Source organism: Brassica napus, chromosome C8 (genome assembly GCF_020379485.1).
Source record: "Brassica napus cultivar Da-Ae chromosome C8, Da-Ae, whole genome shotgun sequence".
In the NCBI taxonomy this organism is placed as follows: Eukaryota; Viridiplantae; Streptophyta; class Magnoliopsida; order Brassicales; family Brassicaceae; genus Brassica; species Brassica napus.
In genome coordinates this window covers 4,192,953-4,212,490 of record NC_063451.1, presented here as the reverse complement: position 1 = coordinate 4,212,490, position 19,538 = coordinate 4,192,953, and the positions used below count along the sequence as shown (strand labels likewise).

General features: G+C 38.5%; 4 protein-coding genes across 4 annotated transcripts; 2 read left to right on the top strand and 2 right to left on the bottom strand.

Moving 5' to 3' along the window:
* Positions 1-304: 304 nt before the first annotated feature.
* On the bottom strand, positions 305-2,922 carry LOC125591789. Its single transcript, XM_048766644.1, has 3 exons — positions 2,629-2,922; positions 1,663-2,361; positions 305-1,045 (listed from the first exon to the last, which is right to left on the bottom strand). Exons 1-3 carry the CDS (start codon positions 2,920-2,922, stop codon positions 305-307), a joined length of 1,734 nt encoding a protein of 577 aa, XP_048622601.1.
* A 1,265-nt stretch (positions 2,923-4,187) lies between these two features.
* On the bottom strand, positions 4,188-4,599 carry LOC106423722 (receptor for activated C kinase 1B-like). The gene is made up of 2 exons (XM_048766643.1): positions 4,454-4,599; positions 4,188-4,353 (listed from the first exon to the last, which is right to left on the bottom strand). The coding sequence occupies exons 1-2, from the start codon at positions 4,597-4,599 to the stop codon at positions 4,188-4,190; spliced, it is 312 nt and encodes a 103-aa protein (XP_048622600.1).
* Positions 4,600-5,095: 496 nt separating this feature from the next.
* Positions 5,096-5,866, top strand: LOC125591788. Its single transcript, XM_048766642.1, has 2 exons — positions 5,096-5,159; positions 5,208-5,866. Exons 1-2 carry the CDS (start codon positions 5,096-5,098, stop codon positions 5,864-5,866), a joined length of 723 nt encoding a protein of 240 aa, XP_048622599.1.
* Positions 5,867-10,570: 4,704 nt separating this feature from the next.
* LOC125591787 lies at positions 10,571-10,951 on the top strand. Its single transcript, XM_048766641.1, has one exon. The coding sequence runs from the start codon at positions 10,571-10,573 to the stop codon at positions 10,949-10,951; it is 381 nt and encodes a 126-aa protein (XP_048622598.1).
* Positions 10,952-19,538: the final 8,587 nt, after the last annotated feature.

The window sequence follows — 19,538 nt, the reverse complement described above, 5'->3', positions numbered from 1 at the left end:
CTAGGTTCCTCGTTACTGCCACCTGACCCGTTATCAATTGCCATATAAGATGGCACATCTTCCTTGGCGCTTTCAACTTCCAAACAAAGGCTTGAATTTTAGTGATTCTTGGTTCCAGTATTTTCTTTTCTTCTTCTGGCTTCAATAGATTTTGAGCAACCCAGTATCCAGATTTAACTGTGTATTGGCCATTCCTCGTGTAGTTCCAGCAGAAAGTATCACGGCGATGAGTAGAGCTTATGGCCATACTGCGTATGAGAGGTATGTCATCGGGGTGGACATAATCCTCTAGTAGCCCTACGTCCTATTCCTTCGATTCCTGGTTAATGAGGTCACTAACTCTCATATTTGGATGCATCACAGGTGCTACAGGTGTAGCTGGTCTAGCAGGTGTCGTTGGAATCCACAGATCCTCCCACACCTTGACTTCATAACCAGAATGAATCTTCTGTCTGATCCCCAGAAGCAAAAGCTTTCTTGCGGCGTAAATGCTTGTCCACACATATGATGGACTACTTGAAAAGATTGCACCTAAAGGCGAGGTCATTCTATAATATATGCCCCTCAAGACTCGGGCAACCAGTGAATCAGGGTACTGAACCAATCTCCATAATTGCTTTGCCAACAGTGCTAGATTAAACTCATGGATTAAGCGGAAGCCAATCCCTCCCTCTTCTTTTGGTAGACAAACCTTTTCCCATTTCGCCCAGTGTATTCCTCTGTTTGGCGGATTCGAACTCCACCAAAATTGTGCAATGGCACTAGCGAGGTTTTCGCAAATCTCCAATGGGAGCAGAAACGTTGACATAACGTATGTCAGAAGAGCGAGTAAAATAGACTTGATCATTAACTCCTTCCCCCGTTTTGAAAGCCATCTACCTGTCCATCCATTAACTCTATGCATCAGGTTATCCTTTAGAAATGCAAAGAGTTTGCATTTTGAGCCACTGATATCCTCTGGAATTCCCAAGTACTTTCCCATCCCACCATCATTATGTATTCCAAGTACATCTTTAATCTCTTGCCTTGTATTCGCATTGATCCTCTTACCAAAAAGTAAGGAAGATTTGTCAAAGTTAAACACTGGCCAGATGCTTTACCACATGTCATGACTACTTTCATTACTTCTTCACATTCACGGGGCTCCGCCTTACAGGAGAAAAGGCTATCATCGGCAAAGAGAAGGTGGGATACCGAGGGACATGCGCGTGTGACACGCATCCCTGTTATCTTTCCTTGGTTCTCTGCATGATTGAGAAGGCTAACGAGCGCTTCCGTGCACGGAATAAAAATGAAAGGAGAAAAAGGATCTCCTTGACGCAAGCCTCTACCTGGAACAATATTTTCTCTTGGCTGCCCATTCATAAGAACTTTATATTTTACCGACGTAATGCACCTCATGATCCAGGTGATCCATGTTTAGGAGAAACCCATATTTCACATCATAGCTTCAATAAACGACCATTCCATTATATCATATGCTTTACTCATATCAGTCTTGATGGCTATCCTTTTATTACGTCCACTCGGTTTAGTTCGCAGGGCATGAAACATTTCTTGAGCAATCATGATATTATCCGAAATCTGTCTTCCAGCAACAAAGGCTGACTAGGTTTCTGATATCAATCCTTGCAAGACTTTCTTTAGTCTCTGGCATAAGACCTTAGAGACGATCTTGTAGCTGACATTGCATACGCTTATGGGTCTAAATTGAGCCATATCATTAGGCTTATTTGTCTTTGGGATAAGACATATATTTGTATCATTCAGACCATTGACCATAGTCCCATCAAAGAGGAAATTATTAACCATAAGAGTTAAATCCTCCTTGACTGTATCCCAAAACTTCTGGTAAAAAAGTGCAGTCATCCCATCTGGTCCCGGCGCCTTGTCTGGATGCATGGCAAAAAGAGCTAATTTGACTTCCCATTCAGAAACAGGAGCTGTGAGGCTTTCATTCATTGATCCCGTCATCGTCGTAGGAACTTCAGATAGTGCCTCTTCAATGTCTTCTGGAATAGAAGACTCAAAAAATTGCCGAAAATAGCTAGTAGCAATGGCTACCAGACCTTCCTCGTCCTCAACTAAATTACCATTTGCATCTAGTAGCTGCGTGATTTTGTTCCTTGCTCTCCTTTGCTTCGTTAAGGCATGGAAAATTTTTGTATTTTTATCTCCCTCTCTCAGCCAAAAAACTCTACTCTTCTGTTTCCAGAACATTTCTTCTGCTTTAAGAGCATCAGAGAGTTCCTTCAGCCCTGCTGCAATTTCCTCAGTCGTCGCATTATCGTCTGCGTATAAACCCTCGACTTTCTCCTTGAGCTCCTCCACTAACTTCGCCGAGTTAATATTGTGTTGTTTCTTCCACTCACTCAAGGCTTTTCAGCAGCTGGAGATATGTTCCATTATAGTCGCATTGGGGGGAAGGTCAGGAGATTTCCACCCCTCCAGAATGACTTGCCTTAGTTCCTCATTGTCTGGCCATCTTCTGTCGAATTTGAATTTTTTTGATCTTCTCGTTGGCTTTGTGAGTATGTCTGCAAGAATCGTACGATGGTCTGATCCCCATAACCTCATATACTTCACAGACGAGTGGGGAAACTTCTCATGCCAATCCGCATTTTTTACCTCTCTGTCTAAGCGCCATCGAACAGTTGTTCCTCCTTCTCTCTTCCCTACCCAAGAGAGCATGTCCCCTGTGAAAGGAAACTCTAGCATCCCACAGTCATTAAGTATCTGCTTAAAGGGAAGGAATGAACTATTAGGGCGTTGTCTCCCTCCTTCTTTCTCATTATGACATGTGATCTCATTAAAATCTCCTATGATGAACCAAGGTCCATTTCGTGTTGTTGAGAAGCGCGTAAGACGTTCACAAACCTGATCTCTATGTTCTAAGACAGGGTCTTCATAAACAAACGTCATAAAGACTTTTATTCCATCAATGACTGCCTCAATGTCAATCATTCTGTTATTCGAAAATAAAACATTAACTTGAAATTCATCCATAAATAAAAGAGCTAAACCTCCGCTGAGACCAAGTGGCTCAACGGTAAACAAATGATCAAATCCTAAGTCGGCCTGAATGTTTTGCAACAGCAGCCTCCTATTCTTCGTCTCAGAAAAAAACACAAGTCATGGGCGATGTTTCTGACACATCTCCGTAAGGCGTCGAACTGTGAGGTCGTTCCAATCCCTCAACAGTTCCAACTGAGCGTCCTCATTGATCAAGGTGGGATGGGTTTTTGGATCCCATCGAACCATCACTCTTAGATGAGCCGTTTTTTTGTTTCTTCGAGCTATGGTGGTGACGTCTTGAGCCTCCAGCTCCTCCATGCGCACGAGCTGCAAGAGACGAAGATGATCTCTTCTGTGGAGATCCTCGAAGAAGAATCTCAAATTTCTTTTTCTGAATGCCCAAAGAAGCACTCAATTCGGAACCATGCTTTGTATGCCTCGACTATATATTAAATTTGTCAAAACTATATTAAACATAGTTCAATCGTTCAATATTACAGAATGTGCATATATATTAAATTTTAAAAAAATAAAAGGTGTGTCACCTGACACCCCATTGACTAACATACGTCCGCCTCTGACCAGCCTTCATCTTTCTCACTGTCTCCACCATATGATTTATGGTAGCCTCAAGACTCCTAAAACTTTCAGTCATAGAAACCTTCATCTATTGGAAGTTATCGTGCATTTGGCGGAGGAGTGTGATCTTTATATCTTCACTGAACTCTTGATTGCTTCCCATATTTTTTTTTTTTTTGAAAAATAGAAAAACATAGATAGAAGTTTTTGATACCACAAAGTGGTCCGGATCAAAAACAAAAATGTGCTTTGATGCCAATTAAGGCCCCTCCTCAAAGTTAAGAGAGTTTGCTCTGATACCAAATGATGGAACCCAAACACTTAAGAAACAAGTTACGTCAATTTTCTCTTTTTTCATATTCTCATTTCACTTTCAACTCATGCTTAAATACAAAACCAACCTAAATAAACTAACTATGTACGTGGCCAAGTAACACACATAAGCATAATCCCACTAACTAAATAAAGCAATATAGAAACTAAAAATTTTAACAATCGATTAATAAATCTTCGTGGAAATGGCCACGTCATCTTCTTGCTCAACTTGTATCTCATCAGCACACAACCAATACCTATTGGGATTTGGGACTATATCATAAAGAGTGAATAATCGAGCCAGCCTCAAGAGAGCAAAGCGTCGTCCCTTCAGCCATATCCCAAAGCAAGACCGTACCATCTTTCCCACCACTAGCACACATAGAACCATCAGGCGACAAAGCCACAGTGTTCAGGTAACCAGAATGCCCAGCAAGAGTGTTCCTAATCTTACAATTCTCAAGATTTCATACCTTCACGGTTTGATCCCAATAAGCAGACACAATGGTCGGAACAAGCTTGTTAGGACTAAACCTAACACAACATCCAATCCTTATGTCCCTCACCTTGGTCGGAGATCGTGTACTTACACTCTCCAAGCGTGTTCCACAGCTTGATCGTACCGTCACGAGAAGCAGACATGATTTGACGGTTATCAGTTGAGAATTCCACGGAGAGAACGTCTTTCATCCCACGAAACGTCGAGTGGAGACTCCCGCGGCGAGGTCCCAGAGACGAAGCTCACCCTCTCAGCTTTCGGAGAGCGCGAAGTGTCCGTCAGAGGAGAGAACAACGTCTGCGACGAAGTGAGAGTGGCCTGTGAGGTGGGTCACGTTATTAGGCTAATAACCCACTAATCATATTTTCATAGAAAAATCTAGATAATTAGGATAAAATAATTTAGATATTATGTTAGAATTGTCTAGATTTAGGATTAAAATATTTGAGATATTTTATACTATAGAAGCTATAAATACCTCAACTCTCTTCTCATTCTGGATCATCAAGAAATAATTCAAGTTTGTAAAAATAATCGAAATAATAAGAAATCATTTTCTAAGTTATAAAAAGTTTTCTTCTTCACACAAAACACTTTCTCTTCAAACACTTCAAACACTTTCCCCATTTTAACAAAGTTTTGTCATTTCCAACAAAGTGGTATCAGAGCTACCAGTTCCTTGTGAAGATGGAAAATAGTGGTGTTCCCTTCCAAGTTCAATTGCTCACAAAGATCAACTATGACAATTGGAGTCTGAGGATGATGGCTATCCTAGGAACACATGATGTGTGAGACATAGTCGAGAAAGGCTTCGTTGAACCGGAGAATGATGGTGGTTTATCTCAAACACAAAAGGATGGTTTGAAAGATTCAAGGAAGAGAGACAAGAAGGCTCTCTGTCTAATCTATCAAGGAGATAAAAATACATTTGAGAAGGTTGCTGGAGCAAAGACGCCCAAAGAAGTATGGGAGAAGCTTCAGACCGCTTACAAGGGAGCAGAACAAGTTAAGAAAGTGCGACTTCAAACTCTAAGAGGAGAATTTGAAGCATTACCAATGAAGCAAGGAAAACTCATCTCAGATTACTTCTCAAGAGTTTTGACGGCTACTAATAACCTCAAGAGAAATGGTGAGAAGTTAGATGAGGTGAGAATCATGGGGAAAGTTCTTATATCATTCGATTCGAAATTCGAGCACATTGTTATGGTGATTGAAGAGACAAAAGACTTGGAGACTATGACGATGAAACAACTTCTTGGATCACTACAGGCTTATGAAGAAAAGAAGAAGAAGAAAGAAGATATTGTTGACCAAGTTCTCAAGATGAGAATTGATCACAAGGAAGAAAGTGGCCGAAGCAATCCAAGACGTGGTGGCGGTCATTTCCGAGGACGAATTCGTGGTGTAAATGGACGAGGTTGGATACCATATGAAGAAAAATTCAACAAAAAAGGATAGAATTCATCAAGAGGTTGTGGAAGAGCAAATCCAAAATCAAGGTACGATAAATCAAGCATCAAATGCTATAGTTGCGGAAAGTTCATACATTATGCTTCTGAATGCAAAACTCCAAACACCAATAGAGTTGAAGAGACGTCCAACTATGTTGAAGAAAAGAGTAAAGAAGAAGATATGCTATTGATGGCTTACAAGAAGGATGAACCAAATGAGGTTGTGGTGCAAGCAACCACATGTGTAGGAATAAAAGCATTTTCGTGGAGCTCGATGAATCGGTGAAAACTAATGTGGCTTTGGGAGATGAATCGAAGATAGATATGAAAGGTAAATGAATAACTCTCATCCGCTTGAAGAGTGGAAATCATCAATTCATTTCTAACGTTTACTATATTCCAAGCATGAAGACCAACATCTTGAACCTAGGACAACTCATAGAAAAAAGTTATGACATTCGACTAAATGATAATAGTCTTTCATTAAGAGATAATGCAAATAATCTCATCACAAAGGTGCCAATGTAAAGCAATAGAATGTTTGTCCTAAACATTCAAAAAGACATTGCACGATGTCTCAAGATGTGCTACAAGGAGGAGTCTTGGCTTTGGCATCTTCGATTTGGGCATCTCAACTTTGGAGGCTAAGAGCTAATTTCCAAGAAAGAAATGATGAAAGGGTTACCTTGCATCAACCATTCAAATCAAGTGTGTGGAGGTTGCTTACTTGGAAAGCAATTCAAGATGAGTTTTCCAAAGGAGTCAGAGACAAGAGGAAGAAAGCCACTAGAACTTATACATACAAATGTATGTGGCCCAATTAAACCAAGTTCACTTGGTAAGAGCAACTACTTCCTTCTATTTATTGATGACTTTTCAAGAAAAACATGGATTTACTTTTTGAAAGAAAAATCAGAAGTGTTTGAAAATTTCAAAAAGTTCAAAGCCCATGTTGAGAAGGAAAGTGGTCTTAAGATCAAGTCCATGAGATCTGATCAAGGAGGAGAATTCATGTCCAAGGAGTTTCTGAAGTATTGTGAAGATAGTGGCATCCGAAGACAGTTGACGGTGCCGAGAACCCCTCAACAAAATAGAGTAGCGGAAAGAAAGAATAGGACAATACTTGAGATGGCAAGAAGCATGCTCAAGAGTAAGAAGCTACGAAAGGAGTTTTGGGCGGAAGCAGTTGTGTGTGCGGTTTATATATCAAACCGTTCTCCAACGAATAGTGTTTTAGGAAAGACACTACAAGAAGCTTAGAGCAGAAGGAAGCTCGGTGTATCACACCTAAAAGTCTTTGGAAGCATTGCTCATGCTCATGTTCCAGACGAGAAGCGAAGCAAACTAGATGATAAAAGTGAGAAGTACATCTTCATTTGGTATGACGCTAACTCCAAAGGCTATAAGCTTTACAATCCTGAAACAAAGAATACAATCATTAGTCAGAATGTCATCTTTGATGAAGAAAGAGAATGAGATTGGAGATCAAATGATGAAGAATACAACTTATTTTAGTCTTTTGAAGAAGATAATTTTGAGCAACCAAGAGAAAAACCAGCTACACCACCAACAAGTTCTCAAGTAGATGAAAGTTCAAGTGAAAGGACTCCACGTTTTAGAAGTCTACAAGAAATCTACGAGGTAACCGAAAATCAAGACAATTTTACTCTATTTTGTCTATTTGCGGATTGCGAGCCTATGAACTTTAAAGAAGCTCAAGAAAATAAATCATGGAGAAGTGCAATGGATGAAGAAATCATGTCGATTCAAAAGAATGATACATGGGAGTTAACTTCACTTCCTAATGGGCATAAAGCAATCGGTGTGAAGTGGGTGTACAAGGCAAAGAAGAACGCTAAAGGAGAAGTTGAAAGATACAAGGCAAGACTAGTGGCTAAAGGCTATAGTCAAAGAGCCGAGATCGAGTATGATGAGGTATTTGCTCCTGTTGCTCGCTTAGAAATGGTTAGATTAATCATTTCATTGGTAGCCCAAAATGGTTGGAAGATACATCAAATGGATGTCAAATCAGCTTTCTTACATAGAAACCTTGAGGAAGAAGTCTACATGAGCAACCACAAGACTACATTGTCAAAGGAGAAGAAGACAAAGTCTTAAGGCTGAAGAAGACGCTTTATGGATTAAAGCAAGTACCAAAAGCATGGAACACTCGGATTGATAAGTACTTCAAGGAGAAGGACTTCATCAAGTGTCCATATGAGCATGCACTTTATATCAAAACCCAAAACAATGATATTCTGATTGCATGCTTGTATCTGGATGACTTGATATTCACCGGCAACAATCCGATTATGTTTGAAAATTTCAAGATGGGGATGACAAAGGAGTTCGAGATGACTAATATTGGATTGATGTCATACTACCTTGGAATTGAAGTAAAGAAAGAAGAAAGTGGAATCTTCATTACTCAAGAAGGTTATGATAAAGAGTTGCTCAAGAAATTCAAGATGGATGACTCAAATCCAGTTTGAACGCCAATGAAATGTAGATTCAGGTTGTCAAAGGAAGAAGAAGGAGAGAGTGTGGATCCAACACTCTTTAAGAGTTTGGTTAGAAGCTTACAATATCTAACATGCACAAGGCCTGACATCCTACACGCAGTTGGAGTTGTGAGTCGATACATGGAGCATCCAACAACAACTCATTTCAAGGCAACTAAGAGGATCCTATGCTATATCAAAGGTACAATCAACTTTGGCTTGTATTACTTTATTTATGACGATTACAAGCTTGTTGGATATAGCGATAGCGATTGGGGTGGAGACGTAGATGACCGGAAAAGCACAAGTGGCTTTGTGTTTTTCGTTGGAGAAACCGCTTTCACATGAATGTCGAAGAAGTAACCAATAGTCATTTTTCTACTTGTGAAGCGAAGTATGTGGCAGCTACTACATGTGTTTGCCATGCTATTTGGTTACGAAACTCGCTAAAGGATTTGAGCATACTACAAGATGAGCCAACGAAGATCTTTGTAGATAACAAGTCGGCAATAACATTGGCGAAGAATCCAGTCTTTCATGATCGGAGTAAGCACATCGATACTCATTATCACTACATCAGAGAATGTGTTACCAAGATGGATGTGCAGTTAGAGTATGTGAAGACAAATGATCAAGTAGCTGATATCTTCACCAAGCCACTCAAGCAAGAAGACTTCATCAAGATGAGGAGCTTACTCGGAGTAACCAAATCAAGTTTAAGAGGAGGTGTTGAAAAGTAAATTGATTTGTGTCACATTATTGGGCTAATAACTCACTAATCATGTTTAGCCCAACCCAAGTTCTAGAAAAGTTTTTCACCTCCGTAAGATTAAAAATCTAGATATTTTCATAGAAAAATCTAGATAATTAGGATAAAATAATCTAGATATTATGTTAGAATAATCTAGATTTAGGATTAAAATGTTTGACATATTTTGTACTATGGAAGTTATAAATACCTCCATTATCTTCTCATTTTGGATCATCAAGAAATAATCCAAGTTTGTAACAATTATCTAAGTAATAAAAAATCATCTTCTAAGTGACGATCATGTCGGGATTGTCGACGGGAGTGGCGATGGCTGTGACCGTATTGGTATGTGCGCACATTGTGCCTTTCAACACGAGTCCTTCAGCCATGGTTTAGGCTTTTAGGGTTTGTTCTTCGTCTTCAGAGAGAGGCGACACAAAGAGTAAAATGGAAGTAACAAGAAACGATAATTAGGGTTTTGATAGGCTTCTAAGAGCCTGATTAATGGGGGTTTTTAGGGTGGGGTTCTTAGCGGAATATAAAAACCCGTCTTTTAACTTTTATCTAAAAAAACTGATATTTAAGAGTCGGTTCTTAGCTTTTTTAGATAAAAGTTAAGTGACAGGTTTTTATATTCCGCCAAGAATCCCACCCTAAGAAACCCCATTAATCATGCTCTAAGTTTGACACAATGGTAAGGTCGGTTTATGGGCTCTAAAAGAAAAATTCTTACATTATCAACTAAAAAGTTAAATAAAAAATAAAAATAATATATATAGTATGAACTATACTGTATTGTATGAACTATACTGTATTATTATTTTAAAATAAACTCTTTCTCGATTTGATTTTTAAATAAGAAATTTTTTTTTACACAATCGTATGTATATACTAATTTTACCGAATTGATTTTCGTCTTTTTGTTGTAAACTATTTGATGTTTCGGAAATTTAAGATATATCCAAATGAATCCGGACCTGCACTGATAAAAGGTGTTGCACATATATATTCCATTCCGTATTTACGAAGTTGATGAAGAAACTACTAAATAAAATGTAATTTCTCTAAATCGAAACATAGAGGAAGTTTGTGAATCATTAAAAGTTTTCTCTGTGGCCACGGTTTTGCAGATTCTAGTTTATGTTTATATTATTATAAATTTCAATTCAAGTGGTATTGAATGATTCAAAAATGTATATCAAATATTGGGGGATAATAGCGACGTGACTTAAATGTATATTTTATACGAGACCTTTTATTTATGTCAGCTAATTCGTCAGTCTTTCCACGTAAAACCGTCTGCAATTTTATATAGTTTGTAAAGCGACAGAAGAAAGTATCAATTAAGAAACCAATAAAATAACATGTATTAAATTTATATATGCTATAAAACGAGAACCGTCCCCATTAAGAAATAACTCATTTAACCTTTAAACCATCAAGAATCTTTAAGAACGAGATGAACGACCACAAAAGTCTACTACAAGGAGGAATGGAAGAAGAAAATCCAGCAAGAAAACCGATCTCAGCTTCGCCTACAAGGTCTCAAATCGTAGTCACAAACGCAAACGTAGCTTTAACTGGTCCGTCCGAAGTCGCGTTTAACGTTTGCTGCTTATGCGTCTATTGTCCTCTTTGCATTCTATGGTGCTGCATCAAACTGCCTTGTACAATCGGATGGCGAGCCATCCTAAAGACTGGACGCCACTTACGCGGCTGCAGCGGCTGCGGCAGAAGCTTGAGCCTGAGGATTAAGGATGCTGATTATTCGTCATTTTCGGATATTGATTCAGATGAAGTGAAATACACAGCTCATAGTCGCTTAAAACGAAATGGCTGATGCCTTTTTATAAACCCTCCTTTCCCTCGTGCCGTTTTCTCCGATCTGGGACTTGCTTGTCCTAAACGCTGACGCCAAACGCTTGAGTTGACTTTAATGACGAATTTATGAAAAGCCTCGCGACTAAATTCTAGATTATTTGATCATTTTGAGTTTGAACTTGAAGACGTTGTGATATACCAACAATGTATTGTATAGTATTAGTTGGTATTTTCGAGTTTCAAGAGGATGCTGCGGTGTTCTAAAGATATCGGTATATATTAATTGATAAGCATTACAACATTTTCTTGTTAACCACGTCTCATCATTAAGATGATTCGTAGAATCTATAGAAATATAAGTTGGTCTATCTAAACATATATTATGTTTTTTTATTGATTAGTAGTGTACAAAATAATATCTTCATTTTTTCCTTAAAAAGCTACGGAATTACCTAATATGATTAATATATATATGACAATTAATGATTATGAATAATAAAGATTTGACAACAATTTTTGTATCTTCCCCTTTTTCATTTAATTTTATATTATTAAAAAAAAAAAAAAAATCACATTAATCATATAATAACAATTTAGATTTTTCTTATTTGTTATATTTTGATTTTTCTAACGACTATAAACTACTAAAAATCTTAAAAATCTCACACTGAAAATTTATGATATCACTCAAATTACTCTAAGGAGTGATTTATATACTCTCAAATAAGAGGTCGAGTTGTAGTACTTAGGGATTGAATTCACAGGGAATTAGGGAACCAATTAGATCTAATACTTATATGATTAAGCTAGGCTAATAGTTTATAAAGCAGTAAATAAATATAGCAAAGAAGTAAATAAAGCAGTAAACAAGTTGAACAAGACAATTGCTCAGCTTGGCAGAGAGTTGTTTGATGGAATGATGGTTGCTAGATCTAGGGTTTTTATTCAGGTAATCAGGATTATAATGATAAGAGGCTAATTGTTGCTTGAAAGATATTATAGAACTCAACTGGGGGTACAAATCTAACAACTTCCGTTGTATAGACAGTCTAATATCCAGATCTTGGATCTCAACTCTCGTTTATTGATCACAAGAAAGTGTCGATCGATTATTCTATAGGAATATCGATCGATACACCTTTCACAATATCAATCGATTAATCTATTGGATCATCGATCGATATCGCTTCTAGCAAGCTTTACGATCGGGTTGAATATGTGTTCACTAGGGTTCCTAAATCAACTCTCGAATGTTTCTAGCAATCATAGCTCAATAGAATTCAGTTCAGAGAAAAGACCAAGCGTTCGTAACTGTGCCTAATGATTCTAAGATCAGGGTTTTAGTTCAAGACACTAGAACACAAGCAGTAAGAATAATCCTATGATGAATATCACAACTTAAAAGTTCTATATTTTGGGCTAATCCTTCATAACCTATCTGAACCCTAAACCTAACAGGTGGATCTATTCAGACATGAAGTTTGTCACAGAAATCATAGATGAATAGATGAAAAGCATAAATAATATAAAACCAAAACCAATGGAGTTCCAGGAAGACTCTGATGGAGTTCCTCCCTTCTCTCCTCACTCAGAACAAGAATCAAAGAAAGTTTAAAGAGCGTGTAGTCGTTAACAAAGCGTGAAGTCGGTAACAATGGCTTATAAATAACATAAATAAGGTTTCTGGTCGTCCAAAGGTATTCTGGTAATTTGAGGTTGCTTCTGGGCTTCAGCGGTCATAAAATATTCTCAGCCCATATTCTGGCATCATTGACGATCGACACCAATGCTGTTTCATCGATCGACAGTCCTTCATCTCCTCGACAGGTTCCTCTTGCGAGGCAGACTGACCACGCTTCAGTAAAACGAACATAACTTATGCTACAGGATGCTGATTGACCTCAAACCGGTGGAATTGGAAAGCTAACTCAAAGAGATATCTTGTGTCAAAAGATGGGCTCAATCTAACGGTGGGAAGGTCTCCATCCATAGCTAGACATCTGACGCGCCTGTGCAGTTCTGCACCTCAAAAGGCTCCAAAATCACCATATTTCCCCAGAACGTACCTGAACCTGTAAATACTCTAAATAGACTCTATATCCTAGTAAATAGATATTAAAATAATTATATACCATTGCTACTAATGGGTGAAATCCATGGTATATTAACTCCCCCAGACTTACCCTTTTGCTTGTCCTCAAGCAAAACAGACGGGCAGTCTCTCCGAAAGAGGTTTGAAAACAGCAGGGACTCACATGATTTAATACTTAGAATCATCACCTCTGCAATATTGCAATCCACATCTAAGAAGTCCTAATCACAAAAGCACATTATACCATATCCTAGCTTAGCAACCAAATTCACCTAGCCAACAACTTAGCAAATCCTGTCTGACATTCCCCTCTACCAACCTCATTTCTTAACATAAATAAAAGTGCAGGTTTTACCTTGGGAGTATCGATCACAAGATGCAAGGATTTTCAAACAAGTATCTGGACCTGCAGATAAACAATAGTTCCTTTCCTCTCTCTCTACTAATTTCTCCCCTAGTCAAAGTCTGTTTTATTGCAAGATCATTGACCAAGGTTGGACAGGCTTCCATGAATCAAGCTTTAATGGTTTTAGCCATCAAATCATGTTCACTTCTTTTTGACCTATATCCTAGGATTATTTGTGAATCAAGCATTAATTGTTGTAGCCACCAAGTCATGTTCTAATCCTTTACCTATATAATTCTTATGAATCAAACCTTAATGGTTGTAGCCACCAAATCCTGTTCGAATTCTTTTCCTAAATTATAATCTATAATTATATATATATATATATATATATTATTTTCTTTTTCTTTTTCTTTTTCTTTTTCTTCCTTTTTTTATAATCTAAATTTCAAAATAAAGAGAGAGAGAGTGGCCTATCTACACAAGGTTTTACCTTCCAAACTTGTTTGAAGAATCCGATCCCATGTATACCAAGCCCCGAGACAAGCAAAGTTGAGCTCAATTAGGTTGGAGGTCAGCTTTGTTTCCTTCAAACATTCTCAGCAAGTGTAACATAGTTGACAGGTTGATCAACTTTAGTATCTTTAGTACTATCTGCAATCAGTAAGTCTAGAATGGTTCTAAATAGTGGTTAGATAAAAAGCAAAAATCTAATAAGTTCATTATCCTCTTCTTGACTCAATAAAACTCTTTTGAAAACATTTTGATAAGACTCATGAGTAAAATAATATCAGTAAACATCCCCCAGACTTTAATTACATTGTCTCCAGTGTATATCTAGTCGGAGTTATGGTGAGAAATAATCATAAGTACATAATTTAACAAGTAAGAACGATGACCTGCTCAGTGTCGATCGATACAATGAAGTGACAATCGATCATTGTTGATGAAGTGTTGTCGACTGATAGCGACATGGTCTCATCGGTCGATGGCTAGAGCAATCATTTAACACAATGCAGAGACAATCGATCGTTTGATCTGAAGTGCTGTCGATCGATATCGAGCTGGTCTCATCAGTCGATGTACTGAGCAATCGTCTACTCGGATCTGTTTTTTTTTTTAATTACCTAACTAAAACACAATATTAGTAGAACCTCCCCCAGACTTAAACAACACTATCTCCAGTGTTATACAGTCTAAGATTGGTGGGGAAATAAATCATAAGGACAATATTTAACAAGGTGAAACGGTATATATGTTCATTGATGGTGAGCGTCAATCAACACAGTTAAATGACGACCAATACTCTTGAAGCTCTGTCGATCGACACGGGTAAGTGGTGAACGATCGATGCTAGTGATGTTCTGTAGATCGATGCTGCGCAGCCATCATCGATCCTCGTGCAAACTCGTCTTCCTCGGATCTTTTTCATTTTACCTAACATAAATAAAACACTAAAAGTCAGTAATAAATAAACAATAAAGCCAATTATGTAATTTTTTTTCGATGAACAGTGAGTGCTACAGTAGCCCTGCTACAGTATTGCAGCTACAGTAACTCCCGATTTTCTGCTACAGTGTTTGTCTATTTTCTTGCTAAAGTGTCGCTTGATTTTCTTGCTACAGTGTCGCTCGATTTTCTTGCTACAGTGTTGCTCGATTTTCTTGCTACAGTGTCGCTCGGCGCTGCTACAGTGGCGTCGTTACTGTTCACTTTTTTTTTGACCTGCATAAAAATGAAAACGAAAATCAGTAACAATCTAAACTAAACTGAAAGAAATTACCTAATAGTGGGTTGCCTCCCACTCAGCGCTTTGTTATAGTCACTTAGCTTGACTTTGGAGATCTGATTTAGTCCGGATGATGATGAGAACTCGCTCCAAACAAGTCTCAATGTTTACTCTCTGAAGCTTAATCAGTCTTGTGCGAAAGCCTCCTCCATAGACTCTTCTCCTTTGTCTATCATCTCAGCAATAAGGAGTGCTCGAACCTTTGCAAATGGCTTTGAGAAGCATCTGCTATGCACTCTGGAGTTTCTGACACCATCTGAGAACCGAGGAATCAATGATAACTGAGAATCACCCATGATCCTTTTTCTCTTCTTCCAATCTCTCCTCTTCTTTCTCCCAGACTTGTCTAATCGCGTGGTGGTTTCTCCATCCCTAATATTTCCACACACATCGAACTCTTTCTGCTCTGATACGCGGCCAGTGTCGATCGATGGAGAAGTGGTAGCATCGATCGATGCCGGCTTGTTGATGTCGTTCGATGGTATCCGGTCGGTATCGATCGATGCTGCTTTTGTCGGGCCCTTATCGACTTCCTCTCTATATCGCAACCCTCTCTGAAAAGCTTCTACGTGCTGATGATCATCCAATACCTCATTGTAAGAACTGAACTGAATACTTCTATCAGGTGGAATAGGAGATTCAGCTTCAAATACAGCGCATGGAACCACAATCTTCACAGGATGATGTATCCTCTTCACTCTTTTGTGAAACCCAGCAGCTTCTTCTGTCCAGATAGGTGGTCTCTGATGTTTAGGGACAGTAAGGTGTGAGGCCTTAGACATGTACATCCTTTCCTCAATCGGTTCCTCCTCAACTATATATCTTGAAAGCTTTTCCAACCCTGGGTGTCGATCGATATTATCAGGTGGGTGTCGAGCGATGCAATCGGGTGGGTATCGATTGATTCTCTCGGGTGGGTGTAGGTCGATGCTATCCGCTGAGTGTCGATCGATGATATAGGGTGGGCGTTGATCGATCCCATCAGGTTGGTGTCGATCGATGCTAGCCTTTGGTGAAGTTTCCAGATCTCCTCTCGAAGTATGATGATCGTCATCAAGCTTCTTCTGCAAATTCTGATCCATATCTTCAAGCCATTCCTCCAGCTCCAAGAAGTCTTCCATAGTGACTTCCCTACTCGAATCCAAGTCTTCAAGCTTTTCTCCATTCTCCAATTCCAAGAAGTCTTCTAGCTCCAAGAAATCTTCCATGGTGATTTTTCTGTCTCCATCTGAGGTAGGATCACAACTTGATATCAACGCTCTTATGGGTCGAGTCTGCAATGTCCTGAGGACAACTCGATCTTCCATGGATTTCGAGTGGTGTCGATCGGAAACAGGAGTCTCCGTCGATCGATGTTGGGATTGTGTGGGCGATCGATTCTGAGGTCGTACCGTTGGTCGACGCTGAGGTCGTGCCATCGCTCGACGTTGAGGTTGTGCCGTCGCTCGACGTTGAGGTTGTACTGTCGACCGATGTTGAGGTTGTAACGTTGGCAGACGTTGAGGTCATGCTGTCGGTCGACGTTGAAGTCGTGCGTCGGTCGACGTCGAGGTCCTGCCGTCGGTCGACGTCGAGGTCCTGCTGTCGGTCGACGTCGAGGTCCTACCGTCGGTCGACGTTGAGGTCGTGTCTTCAGTACCAGCTTCCTCTACTCTGCTCAGCTCTCCAGACACATGTTGTTCATCACTTTTTGCCATAATGTCGTTGAGCAGCTGTATTGGAATCATATACTCCTCATCTAACGAGGCCAAGAACCTGTCTCATTTATCATTTTTCTCCTTTTCTCGAGTTGCTTCAGCATCATCAAGAAATTTGTAAAGGAAGGCTCTTTCAATGTCATCCCAGCTGGTTAAAGATCGTGGTTGCAGTTGACTGAACCATCTGAATGCATCCCCAGAGATAGAATAGGGGAAGATCTTGCAGAGCATGTGGTATTCAGACACTTCATTCTGCTCACTCCTTGACACGAGATCCTCAAGCTCTTCGATGTGGTTTCTGGAATCTTGGTGAGGAAGACCCTGGAAGGGGTCTTGACCTACCCAATCATACCACTCTTGGCTCAGGTCAAAGTCATTCATCTCAGCAACAGCAATCACATCAGGGATCACATCACCTTGAGCATTAATCAAATGTCATGCGCTGTTGCGAGTGCGACATTCATCGTCTCTTAACATCTCATTCTCATCGACCTTAAGTATGAGCACTTTGATCTTCTATGTCTCCCTGCAAGTGGTGTCATTTTTCACCGGATGAACAGTGTCGATCGACGGGGAATGAACAGTGTCGATCGACCGTGGATGAACAGTGTCGATCGACCGTGGATGAACAGTGCCAAAACAGTATTAAAACCTAGATTAAATCTAACTAAACAAGATCTAATGGCGATCAAAGCTCTCCGGCAACGGTGCCAAATTTAATATCACTCAAATTACCCTAAGGAGTGATTATTACTCTCTCAAATAAGAGGTCGAGTTGTAGTACTTAGGGATCGAATTCACAAGGAGCTACGGAACCAATTAGATCTAATAGTTATATGATTAAGCTAGGCTAATAGTTTATAAAGCAGTAAATAAATATAGCAAAACAGTAATAAATCAGTAAACAAGTTGAACAAGACAATTGTTCAGCTTGACAAAGAGTTGTTTGATGGAAGGATGGTTGCTAGATCTAGGGTTTCTATTCAGGTAATCATGATTATAATGATATAGAGGCTAATTGTTGCTTGCAAGATATTATAGAACTCAACTAGGAGTATAAATCTAAAAACTTCTGTTGTATAGACAGTCTAATATCCAAATCTTGGATCTCAACTCTCGTTTATTGATCACAAGAAAGTGTCGATCGATTATTCTATAGGAATATCGATCGATACACCTTTCACAATATCGATCGATTACTCTATTGGATCATCGATCGATATCGCTTCTAGCAAGCTTTATGATCAGGTTGGATATGTGTTCACTAGGGTTCCTAAATTAACTCTCGTATGTTTCTAGTAATCCTAGCTCAATAGAATTCAGTTCAGAGAAAAGACCAAGCGTTCGCAATTGTGCCTAATGATTCTAAGATCAAGGTTCTAGTTCATGACTCTAGAACACAAGCAATAAGAACAATCCTATGATGAATATCACAACTTAACAGTTCTATATTTTGGGCTAATCCTTCATAACCTATCTGAACCCTAAACCTAACAGGTAGATCTATTCAGACATGAAGTTTGTCACAGAAATCATAGATGAATAGATGAAAAGCATAAATAATATAAAACCAAAATGAATAGAGTTCCAGAAGGACTCTGATGGAGTTCTTCCCTTCTCTCCTCACTCAGAACAAGAATCAAAGAAAATTAAAGAGTGTGTAGTCGTTAACAATGGCTTATAAATAACATAAATAGGGTTTCTGGTCGTCTAAGGGTATTTTAGTAATTTGGGGTTTCTTCTGGGCTTCAGCGGTCATAAAATATGCTCAGCCCATATTCTGGCATCACTGTCGATCGACACCAATGTTGTTTCATCGATCGACAGTCCTTCATCTCCTCGACAGCTTCCTCTTGCGAGTCAAACTGACCACTCTTCAGTAAAACGGGCATAACGTCTGCTACAGGATGCTGATTAACCTCAAACCGGTGGCATTGGAAAGCTAACTCAAAGCTCTAACTTGTGTCAAAATATGGGCTCAAGCTAACGGTGGGAAGGTCTCTATCCATAGCTAGACATATGACGCGCCTGTGCAGTTCTGCACATCAAAAGGCTCTAAAATCACCATATTTCTCCAGAACGGACCTGAACCTGTAAATACTCTAAATAAACTATATATCCTAGTAAATAGATATAAAAAAAGCTATATACCATGGCTAATAATGGGGGAAATCCATGGTATATCAATTTGTGATCAATGATTTAATTTTTTTTGTTATAACAAAATACAAATGATCATAAGATTGTATGAATATGAACTTTCATAAATTTATTTATATATTACTATTGTTTAAATTATACTATATACCATATAAAAATACATAAAAAATTAATTTTGAAATTGCATTACAAAAATATTGATACCTTAATATTTTAATTTTGAAAATTGCATTGAAAAAATCTCACATTAAAAATTTTGTGATTAACGGTTTATTTCTTTATTACATAAAATATACAAATGTTAATAAAATCATGTGATTAGGAAGTATCAATAATAAATATTTATAATATAATATAATATAATATATATATATATATATATATACTTCAATATCATTGCAATTTAATTATATGCTATATAAAATAAATAAAATGATTGTTTTGATTTATTTTCAAAAACAATTATTGTAAATAACAAGAGGTATTGTTTTGATTTATGTTCTTACTCTAATTTAATTATAT